This window comes from Cryptomeria japonica, chromosome 1 (genome assembly GCF_030272615.1).
Source record: "Cryptomeria japonica chromosome 1, Sugi_1.0, whole genome shotgun sequence".
Classification (NCBI taxonomy): domain Eukaryota; kingdom Viridiplantae; phylum Streptophyta; class Pinopsida; order Cupressales; family Cupressaceae; genus Cryptomeria; species Cryptomeria japonica.
In genome coordinates, this window is record NC_081405.1 from 435444059 (window position 1) to 435456841 (window position 12783).

The 12783-nt window shown below is 37.4% G+C and overlaps 1 protein-coding gene across 1 annotated transcript in view; it reads left to right on the forward strand.

Annotated features, from left to right (window-relative positions):
* The window catches only part of LOC131064846 (uncharacterized protein ycf23), a 189738-nt gene that overhangs the window by 54096 nt on the left and 122859 nt on the right, over window positions 1-12783 (forward strand). The window contains exon 3 of the mRNA XM_057999142.2: window positions 8943-9017. Within this exon, the coding sequence (XP_057855125.1) occupies window positions 8943-9017 (75 nt within the window). The remainder of the gene's footprint in view (window positions 1-8942; window positions 9018-12783) is intronic.

Here is a 12783-nt window from a genome sequence, read left to right on the forward strand (position 1 = left end):
GGCAAGTGAAGAGCTTCACTGATAGCTTCCTCTGAAAGATAAGCAAAAGTGTCTCCTTCCTTGGACACTATCGATCTGGATTGTGGATCATAATGGCGAGCACACTCGATCATCAACTCATGGCACTGGATTGCTGGAGGGAAGCTGGCCGCCTTGATAATGCCACTTTCAATTATTCTCCTTGCGACAGGTGATGGCTTGCCAATGTAAGGGACCTCTCGAAACTTCTTCACACTGAAGTTGCCCAAGTTGGTATCTCCAATGTTGCTCCACTTAGACACGATCTTGGTCTCCAGTTCTTCGTTCTTTTGATCTTCTTTCATAAGAGTTGGACGACTGGTGGATGCTCCCACCTTCGGGGTCGCCATCGTAATACCTACACAACATTTCATAATAAGTAATAGATTTTGCAATGTATAAACATAGATTAGATTGTAGATTGAATTTAGGAAACTTCATGATAAGTCTTTGAGTTATCATTTCCTAAATTCGATTAAGCTAATGGAATTTCAAAATTTCAAAATTCAAAATTTAAACCTATGACGATCAAAATTCAAAATTAAGACAAGGGATCTTCGCCATACCTCTCTTGCGAGCTAACTCTAAAAATGCAAAATAAGGCGATTTGTCTAGACAAAAATTGGAGTTTTGAAGATTTCAACGTGATCTTCCCCAAGCGAACACCTTCCTTAGTAACTTCGCCAACCTTAGGGGTCTTCAACGTGATGATGGCAAGTTCGCTCAGCTCCAACCTAAGTTCGCACTCCCTTTTATGATGTTTCGCATCACCTTGATGAAATTCGCACTTTGTCTTCTTGATATTTCGCATATGAAAGGATGAATATGATGGTTTGAAATGAGATATCACATCTTCATTATATAGGCGCTCACCCTCTAATTGCACATAGGCCGACTTGGAAATAAGTCAAATAATAACAAAATTTTAAATTAAAAGAGGAGGCCGACTTTGCAAAACATTTAAAATAAACCCAAGTGCTCTTTCTTTATTTAAATTAATAATTAATTAATTAAATGCCTTGTAATTAATTATTTCGATTTTTTAAAAGGCAAAATTAATTAATTAAATGTCTTGTGCGCACTTATTAAATGCCCATTTTATCGAAATTTAGCATTTGAAATAATTTGAAAATGGTGTTAGCGCCAAAACATGAGAGGTGAAAGGGTACAAACCACATCGCTCTGGTCCCTGGGAGAGGGACAAGAGCGATCTAGCATTTTGCTCTTGATTTTCACGCCCTTTTACGTTCAAAGTCACTTCTTCTACATCAAAATTGGCATTTTAATTGGGGAACCTTGAGCTTGATCGATTCAATCTTTTGAATGAATGTCCCCTAGACCATTTTCGCCTTGGTCCCTTGGTGAGGGACAGGAGCGAACTTTTGTATTTCTCCTTGATCCTTGATCATTTTAATTACCAACTTATGTCACAAGGCAAGAAATAACTTTATCTATTCATTCTACGCATACTTAACTTGTCCTTTGCAAGGCCACTTTGATATTTAAGTGAATATCGCCTTGGTCCCTTGGTGAGGGAGAGGAGCGAACTTTGTATTTTAGCTCCAAATTGTCAACTTTTAACATTAACTCCTTGTTCATCACCTTTCTAATGACATTTCGGACCTTGCATGACTACGCCTTGCTATCGTCTTTTGAAGGAAATGACTAGTTTAATGAATATCGCCCTGGTCCTTGACTGAAGGACAGGAGCAATTTTGCATCTTTGCTCCAGTTGATCACCTTTTGACGTTTGGTTCCTTGTCCATCATCCTTCCAAAGACATATTCGATCTTGTGAAACTTTGCCTTGGCGTGGTCTAGGAAGAAAAAGATTGATTTCATGAATATCGCCCTGGTCCTTGACTGAAGGACAGGAGCGATCTTTTGTTCATTGTGCTAATCCTTGATTATATCGACTTGCAATTGCCTTCGAAGTATAAAATGGTGTTCCTTACTCCCTTTTGAACGTTTGAAACGAACGTGGCCTTCAAAATTTAAGCATACTTAGAGATTTCGCTCTGGTCCCTAGGAGAGGGACAGGAGCGAACTTAGGTGATTTCATCATATTAGGCAGTCTTTGCAACTTCATTCTTCGTCGAGGCGTTCCAAACATCATTGCCTCCTTGTACCTTGACTTGGAGTGACTTAAACTTGGAGGGAAATGTTAGATAACCTTGATTTCGCCCTGGTCCCTGGCTGAGGGACAGGGGCGAACTTGTACTTGTAGGCTCAATCACTTTTTGCCAATGCTTAAAACTATCTTCAACGGACTTGTCATGCTTCCTTTCATTCACCTTTGACATGGAATTCGTTTCATCTTGGCGAGAAATTTGTCTAGGGAAGAAATCGCTCTGGTCCCTTGGTGAGGGACAGGAGCGCCTAGGACAACATAGGCCTCACTTGGCGTTTTACAATCTTCAAATTATCTTCAACGGGTTCATCACGCCTCCTTTGCTTGCCTCAAAGTTAAAACTTATTTGATCTTTGCCCAAATCTTGCCTTATAAGGAAATTCGCTCTGGTCCCTGAGAGAGGGACGGGAGCTACCACTAAAATTCGCCCTGGTCCCTGGGAGAGGGACAGGAGCGATTTTGCTTCTATGGTCCATTTTCCTCATGATGAAATTTTCAAGTTATATTCAACTGATAAGATGTATCTCTTCTGTTCTCCCCAAATCGCGAAATCGTTCAAATCTTGCAAGGACAAGGCAATATTGGATTTTAAGCTTCGGTCCTTCAGTGAGGGATAGGAGCGATTTTTGCTCCTGGCACATTTCCATGTTTGCAAATTTCCTCAAATTATATTCATTGGAAAGAACATGCTTCCCCTTATCTCTTCCAATCCAAAATTCATCTTGATCCTGCAAGGACAGTAAAATTTTGAGAAACAAGCTCCGGTCCTTCAGTGAGGGACAGGAGCGATTTTTGTTCGTGAGGGCAAATGTTCAACTTCTGTTGCAAATGACTAAGTCCTGGCGTTCCATCACGTTTATTCCATCTTTCATCACGTCCTTGACGTTTTAGCTTGATCAAAATGAAGTCAGAATGGTCCAGACAAGACATTTCGCCCTGGTCCCTGACTGAGGGACAGGAGCGATTTGTCCTAAAACTCCAAAAAATTCGCCATTTTCAAATCTCAAAATCTTCAAAGGTTTCAATTCGTGTTCAAATGCATCTCCTGGCGACCCTGCACAAGACAAATGAAACAAATTAATAACCAGGATGCATAAAATATCATTTTTGCCCTGGTCCCTGACTGAGGGACAGGAGCGATTTTGCTTCCACAGGCCAAAATATCAAGTTTTTAAGACTTCAGTTACTTCACAAGGCAAAATTAGGTTATTTCCAATGCCTGGGATCAATTATCAAAATTTCCAAAATTTGGTCCAAATCACTCAAACAAAATCTCAAAATTCCATCATTAACACTTTTAGGCAAAATTTGGATTTGCATTCAAAATTCCGACTAAACCTAGACAGACTTACTTGACCTCCTGACAGATTCACCTTATTTCAAAATTGCACTCTACGAGAGGAAGCTCAACAATCTTCAAAATTGGACTGGATTCTGGCTTAAAAACACCAAAACGGAAACCCTAAGGCTTAACCCTAATCCAGACGACTGACTCACTAACCCAAAACCCTAAAAGCAGAGAGAGAAACAGGCAAAACCGAGCAAAAAGAGGGGGTCCCCATTTTAATGGGGCGATGTGTGAAATGGTCACAACAAGTGGTACCAGAGCAAGTTCCTGCCATCCTGTGGGACAAAATTACAATATTACTCTTTAATATGTGTGCACTTTTCAAATAAGAAACACCAAATTTACTCTGCATGTATGTTCCTTACCTAATGGCTCATGTCATAAAGGTTTCATGTGCTTCGTGTTCTACGTACCGATGCACATGTTTCCGGCTTTAAAGTCTATTGGCATGAATGCATGTGTTTGCACTGAGTGCCTTACTTGTATTTATGTGCTTCACATGTGTATGCATTTGAAAACTTCTTGCCTGTAGTAAATAATTGACAATATAATTACAATAGTGTCCTATTAAATTGAATTCTTAAACTAATGATTTCAATGTTCTGATTCTTCACCTTTCTCTAATGCTTGCAAAGATAGGGAGTGTGTAGGGGAAAGGCAGAGTAAATCGGTCACATGGCGAAAATGTCCTAAGACAGGTAGCAAACCTTGGGGGGAGCCTCATGTAGACTATGTCATGCGCCCTCGGCACACTAAATCTACCATCTTGTGAGGTAAAGGAGAATGAGGAAGGGGAGACTCGAGCAATCTATGAGAACTAAGCATCCAACAGATTAACGAATATTCACCATATTTGATAATACTATAACCTTTCATTATAGGTGTCTCGTACGTCTATGAGAATGCTCAATGTTGTCATGTATGCCTTGTGTCTTTATGTGTGCCTGATGATTGATGTGTCTGTAGCACGATCACACCATGACTGCCTTTTCTTATACATACGTGGTACCTTATGGTACTGCTTCAAGCCCTACGTATCTTATGTACATACTTCATGCCTTGAATGAATTCTTGTGGATGATTCACCTATACTTCCATATATGACTCATACTTATGTTTAGATATATATCCCACGCTTAAGTGGATTTATATGGGCTATATACATTCACTTCTTGGCCTAAGTGAATGCCTAGGTGAATAACCTGTTACTTAAGCAAATTCGAGTGTTTACTCCATATACTACATGTATTTTCATGTGTGTTGCATGCCTTAATTATATCCATGGGTATTACATATGTTGCACACCTTGAATGTACTCATAACCATGTGTATTTCCGTATATGGTGAATACAGGTATTGTGCATAAAACTTCATGTGTTTCATACCTTTACATATGTATACCTTGTATTTTTATTGAGAGATGATTTAGTTCGAGAAAATTGTTAGTTGCTTGAGGACAAGCGATTTCGGGAAGGATGGATTGTCATGTCCCCTCCTTGATTGGTATATATATATCCTAAATGAGGCAAGTATTACTATTGATTAATATAATGATTAACAAATGATTATTTTGAAATTTATTTACTTATTAAATAAATTATTTAATTAATAAATATATTAATATTTATACTCGAAATGTGATAAAGTCAATTATTCAATATATGTTAATAAATAATACTAATATATTAAATGAAATTAATATATAAAATAAACTATTAAAAAATATTAATATATTTAAATATATTACAAGATGGAAATATGAATTATTAAATAATAAGAAAATCAAATAATGTAATACTTAATATTAACACATGTTAAATGGAGCAAAGAGTGGACAAAGTAAACTGCGTAAAAGTATATTTACGTGGAGGCAACCCCCCCCACGTGGAGAGCTAACTCCATGGTGGCCCCTCCCCGCGGGAAGTGGTGGGACGAGGGTTGCAGCCTGGGCTGCGACCATCGCCACACCCCTTCCTGCAGAAGGAACCCCGTGGGGGGATGCGACCCTTCCCCTCCACGGGATATTAAGGGAGGATCACCGCAGAGAAAGGGAAAGGGGGAGGCACATGGGGAGGAAATAGGGAAGTCTAGAAACGGCCACTGCGGAAGCAAGGAAGGCTCGAGGCAAACAAGGACTCCCGTCTACAAACGACAATTGCAGATTGCGAATGCCTACATCAACTTCGATCTGCAGACAGGTAAGAAGGGTAAGGGTCATAAGATATATATGTGTGTGGACGTGTGTACCCCACACACACATATATACTAGTGCATATTTATGATTACATGTATCACTAATGTTTATTTATATGAATATATTAATAAAGATAGGTACCCAGGTAGAATACGTATGTATATCTAGAATCATTACAAAGGCTAATAAATATAATAAATATTTTAATATATATATTAACGAATATAAATAATGAACATTTTATTACATATGTTAAATGAATATTTTAATACATATGTTAATGAATATGTATGAACATAAGTAATAAATACATATCAATGAATAGTAGGAATATATGTTAAGAAATAAATGTGAATATTGGTTAATGAACATTTTTATGAATATATGTTAGGGAATACATGTTAAATCAGGAATATGTAAATGTGGATTATGGAATGGAAAATAGTAATAAAATGCAAAAATGTATTATAAATGTGATTACATGTTGGAGGCTATAGGGAGGAAACTCCCTTAGTCTAAGGGAGGGATTATGATAATCCCTAGGGCAGTATATATACTGAATATCTATATGCATATATATGGCTTGGTTGACTAAGTTCATCCAAGAAGAGACGGATCTGGCCGGTCTCCTCTGAGGACTTGGATGATGAGATGCATCATCCAAGGCAAGGAATTGACATAGGGTCTTCCTTGGATGGCTTGGGTGTAAGAAATTACGTCCAAGACAGGAATCGAATTAACCTTCGATTTCCTGGATGGCTTGGGTGTAAGAAATTACATCCAAGACAGGAATCGAAATAACCTTCGATTTCCTGATATGGCTTGGAACCAAGATGGGTTCCAAGAAGGCGAGCCCCATAGCCGCCTAAGGACATGTCCCATTGCTGCACTCGTATCCTTTTTAAGAATTGAAATTAGTGTTAATGGTGTAATTGAACTTTAATTGCATTAGATTAGTTATCTATATTTTTTTGTTGTGTTCTAACAATCTGTTGCAAGATAATGATCTCTAACTAGTAGGGATACTACAGATTTTGATGAGTTATTCCTCAACTCTGAGCAGGGCAATGTTTATATCAGAGTGGAGCAGCGCAAGCTGATTGGGGATTTGCAGGTGGTGCTCCTAGTCATGGTGCGGCATCAAGCTTTCAGCAGATATGGCTACCAGTATCCACGCATGGTCTGGGATCTCGGAGTTTGTCAGATGGTAGATAGTTACGGATTGCTTGAGGGCAATCAATCTTTGGGCTGCGAGGACTGTAATGTCCCCAATTTTAATAAAGTGACTTAATTAAGTTAATTAATTAAGTGGTCCTAAATTTTAAATAATATCATAAGGACTTATTTAATTATTAAATAAAGGGGCCCAAATTATTAAAATAATAAACTATTGTCGACCTGCTTGTACTCCTTCGGGAAACTTCCCGGAGCCCATTTATAAGGCCGAGTTTGGCATAGTTGTAGGCATGGTGAATTTTATATTTTCTTTGTATCTGCGAATTCCAATTGGAGTTTGGCACTGTTGTAGTTTTGGAGGTGCAAGATCCTCCCTATTCTGTAATCGCAATTTCGGTGGTTAGCAACCACCCTAGTCTGTTGTTGGAGATATCATTTTTGATATTTCACTTTGTACTTCATTGTCGGATCTATCTCTACCATGTGGAATATAATTACAAATATCTAGTTCTTGGCCATTCAATGTCGTTGGTGTATACTTTGTGTTGACAATTCATTCCCATATCTGCAATAATCTTATCGACAAGGGAATTATCTATGGTTGGATCCTTTAGTGGAAGTAATATTGTCGTACGAAGTGTGCGACCTACTTTCCGTACGAGTGGAACTTTACATCCGGAGCTGAAGGGTGTCAAGTGCCATTGATTGAGGGCTGAAGGTGTCGAAGGTACTTTGCCCTCTAGTGCTTCCCTCGGTAATTTCCCTTGGGTACTTCCATGGGGTATACTTCCCTCAGGTACTTTTCCCTCGAGTATACTTCCCTCGGGTACTTTGCCCTCGGGTATTGCCCTCGGTAATTGCCCTCGGGTATACTTCCCTCGAGTACTTTGCCCTCGGGTATTTCCATTGGGTACTTTGCCCTCGGGTAGTGTGCCGTAAGAGAGCGCCGGTACATCTCAATGGTACGTGGCGTGAAGTGGAAATTTGGGTACCGTATGGTTGGGTACATTACAATATTTGTCAGTAGTATCATATAACATAAAATATTTTGGAAACACCCCACACAAATAATAAATATAATATTTATAAACTCACTGGTATATTTACTCACCAAATTACAAAAACCAGAATCCAAACTGAAATTTGAAAATTACTTTCAAATTATTTTTTGAAACCAACACAAATTGCATGTTTTCAGCACTACGGCAATTCCTGAATGGAACTTCTTGAATAAATAAGAGTGTTTTTGTCCTCCAAATTTTGATACTAAAAGGATTTTCGTCCATAAGCAAAAAGCTAAAAATAAGGGTTCAATCTTCAAAGAAGGGGTTTAGATAACAATGCAATAAATGATTCCTCTTCTATGCCTATTTCCTCTTTTTATATACTCTTTGAGGGAAATAATTGAATACTATATTCTTTTTCCCTTTTCCCTCCAAAACTTTATTTAAAAGCATCTAGAAAAGCCTTTAATAAAGCTTTAGTTTTGGCCCTCTATCCTAGCAACACTTTATTGACCTTTTAAAAATAAATTTTAAGTAATCCTTTTATTAAGTGACTAGGACAACTAAAATTATTATTTAATAAAAAATGTTTCCCTCATCATCCCCTTTTGCCTATGGGAAATAGGCTAAGGTGCTTCTAATTATCTCTGCTTGAAAAAGGGGACATGAAAAGTAGATCGATACCAGTTCTATCAAAATCTCTGAAATTAAGAACATTATTGTAACTAACATATATTGCACTTTGTGGAAGAGGAAAGGGACTTCCATTTTCTTAATGGTATGTTTTATCTTGAGATCAATCATTGAAATCTGTTATCTATATTTTTATTCTATCAAGGAACATGTTTCTCACTATGGATCTCTGCTTTAAGTTGAAATGTTCAAGTAATTCTTTTGATTTTCTGCATATAGTTTCACAGTAGGTCTATGTCTTGGCCAGAAATCTGAATACTGTTTTACAAATATTTCTTTGCTTTGTGAAGGTTACACAACACTATTTTGGATTATTATATTATCACTTTGGTATAGATCTTAGCATTTTGTTCCTTAGCTCTTACGTTGAATTTGACAGGGAGGAGCAACACATGTGGACATTGCATGTGACCCAGAGCTTGTAAAATTGGCAATTAGCTTGACTTGTCTTCCAGTAAGTACCACTTTTAGAAAGAAAATGTTAAAAAAGTTTACCAAATTTGATAAATGCTTTAGTGACATTGTTTTGCTCTTATGAAATAGCAGTTCTTGATATTCCTTTAAAGATCTTTATGTTTTGATGGGAACTCTTAACACAATGCTATTAACCCTGTGCTCTTCATGAATAAGAAATTCTCAATGTTACTATTTTCTTTTTAAAAATTGTACAAACATCTATTCCATTAAATTTGAAATTAGGACATATCATCAACAATGGAGATAATCCATTTAATGGTTTTAATTTTTAGACCAATAATGAGAGCATGCTTTTTTGGTCAAGATTGTTGTTGTTGGTTGCAGTTTTTGTACACGTGAAGTCACAAGCTGAATTTGTTCAAAGTTTGATAAAAACTGTGAACTGGCATTGGGCTTATTTGAAAGTCCTATTGATAGTGATATCAACCTTGGGTGTGTTTCCTTTATTGTAAGTTTCATGATTTTTGTACATACGTATACAGTGCCATATTTTGCTATTGAAACTTAGTATAGTGTTTCTAAGAAAAATCTATGGGATATGACTCAAGCCCATGGGCAGTTTAATTATCCCATTATTGAAGGGGCATCTAATAGAATCATGATGGTGCACGTCAAGGAGAGGTAAATTGTCCCATCCCATGGACTTGTTAATGCTATGAGTAAAGGGATAGTTTGTGAAATGGCATCAGTACTGGTAGGATGGCACCCTACCAAGTGGGCTGATGGGGCTGCTTGTTGGCAAAAAGCAATAGTGTACTCACTCTCATGGGAAACACAACTATGTCAATAGTGTAGGGGTTAAAAAACATGGTGCTTCTCTAATCAAAATTGCATGTCTTAGAAATAACACTGAGTGTCTTATTTCAGATAGAATAGGCAAATTCACAGAAGCGACAATATCAGGTACTTCCCAATCTCTCTTACAATCTATTGGCATGAGTTTACAACACATAATCGTTGGGAAGACAATGATTTTCTATACATGTACCTTTTATTATTGATTCTCAAATAATATTTGGAAGATGAACTTGTAGTTGTAATGGCTCAAGCCTGTAATGGTACTGCGTGGCCAATGCAATGCAAAGAATATTGCCATACGACTGTAATGGCACTGCCAATCCAATGCCACAGTTTACAATAATATTAGCATATCTCTTGAAGCTTTGAAGAAAATTCTTTGAGGCACAAGGCTTGTTTATGGGATCAGTTAGGCGACTGTTGAAAGCAAGCAATGAAAGCATAAGTTAACGATTTTTATTTTTCGTTGAAAAATGTTTGTTGACACACATAAGTAGAAAGATCAAGGATACATGGGGATGCATCCCTGGGGATTTTAGGCCATGTCCTTGCTCCGAGGATGTCTTGAGGATGGTGGATGGCTTGGGTTCATTTCCAAGGCATCCACAAAAAAAATGAAAGCAAAACATCCCCAATTGGTGGACGTCTAGAAAATTTGGTGGGGATGGTTGGTGGTACCCTTTTTTCCAATGCTCAAAAAACATAAAAAAATTCTCATCTTTAAATAAAAAATTAAATGATGTTTGTGGCCTCCACACCCCTCTAACCCTAACATGACTAAACATAACACTCCACGAGTAGCATTTGACTCCATTTTTACATTAATTTTTGTTTAGCCAGGTTAGAAAGACAAAGCAGCAGGGTTTGAAGGCGCTGTTGGAAAAACCAACATAGATTAGAGGCAGCCATCACACTTTCAATCATCATGTTTTACAGTTTTGACACTTGTGACTTTGTCATTTTGACATTTGTAGGGCAAACTTGTAGCCTTTGGGCATTTTGGTGTATGGAGTATTACCATTTTCCAATCTTATATCATATGCACATTGACATGAATTATGGAAGCAATTAAATATTAATTTGATCAACTCTCTGTAAACTCTATTTCTGTGCTTTAAGGATTCTATAATGTATATGTCAATATGATGAATGCTTTATCAATATCATCATATGAATATTTGAAATTTCCACACACACACACACATGTAGCTGTCCCTTGTCCTCCCTAAAAATGGCCTAAAAAAATCCCATCTTCGAAATGTGTCCCCACATCCCCGCATCCTCAAAAATTGGTGGAACATAGAGAAGAACTTGTTTTATTCAAGGGAACTATAAGTTACATCATACATGTAAATCAAAGGTTGAGGCCATGTAAAAATTCACTCCAAGCTCTTGAAATTGGTCATAACTTAGTCTCAACTATCTTGTTCTATTTAAGCACCATTTTATTTGCGCCATTATCATGTCCCCATGGATTCATGCACCTTGCTGATTTTTTCTGCTATGTTAAGATGGAAGAAAGTGGAAGAATGATCAAGGAGCAAGGCAAATTCTGCATATGCAATTCCTGATCCTCTTCGCTTCCTCGATATATGGGATAATCCTCAAGCTCACAACACCATCTATTTAATTCTTCAAGCCTTAATTGGAGTACTTCAGATCATAGTTTGCAAACTCTACGAGTACTCTTTGAGTTGCCAAGTACTCTTTTTTTTTTGCTCAATGAGTTTTGCAAGTTCAACTTGCGATTTTTTATAGACATAGGAAAACCGTGGGTAAAAATGCCAACACGGGTAAAATGCTAGTTAAAACACGTTTTTGCAATTTGTTTGCCTATTAAACCATGCATTTTCTCTTTGAAGATGTCAATTTTAAATTTAATACATTTTGTAATTGAATTTTGCAAAAAAATATGGTTTTAAAGAAATATTAATTTTTTGTACTAGGTTGTCGAGTTTTTGTTGATTATTTGCCAAGTTGAAAATTTTGGGCTTGTCGAGTACTCTCTAAGTCCAAGTCTATGGACTATGCTTCAGATAGTTTATAGGAAGCACTTAGTAGCTGGCTGTCATGTCCCCTTTCTAGAGTGGACATCAGAGACAGAGGAGTTGGCCTATCATTGGAGTCTCGTAGGCTAACAGAGGTTGATTGGGACTCATTTAGTGCATATAGCGACTGGATTTTGGCTTTACAAGTAGTTTGAGGGCCATTTGGAGCAGTTCCTTGATTTTAGGGAGATTCCCTATTTTTTAGGAGGTTGTGGCAGTTACCATATTGGAGGTTCCACGGGACCATGTCATGGTTTCAGTTTCAGGAAGTTTGGGTGTGTTTCCTAGTTTCTAGGAGCATCCCTAGATTTTAGGGATGGGACTGCCAGTTAGTTCAACTTTTCCGGCATCGGTCACAGATAGGTGACAAAGTTATATTCATGATTGTTTGGTCATTTTGGGCTATTATTGGATATTTGGAGATATTTTAATATATTTAAATATTTCCTAAGTTTGCGATTAAATAAATTAAAATAAGGCTATGTATTTAGTCATTTCGGAGTAATAAGGGATTTCTGGCTTCATCTGGGTTGATATGCCTATGTGTTATTGCTCCTTGGAAAGGTCTTGAACTTTGCTACATGATTCTCACCTTCTGGAGTCTTTTTGGATGCCTGAAGCTATTTATTTGCAATTTAGTGTTATTTTCCTATAGTTGACGCCAAAATTAGAAAATAACACTCTTTTCATAATGCGCCAACTTTACTCCCTTTTAGGGTTTGGCTTGGAAAGGAAAGGAGATATAAGGAAATGAAGACCAAATTGTTCATTATCTTTTTACACAATCAAACTTATTTTTGCGAACTAGCTCTGAGTGGGTGGTTCTTCATCTGGGACGCAAACCCCAAGATCTGGACTGGCTGGGACGTAGCCCTTAGCAGTTATTGGCATTGGATT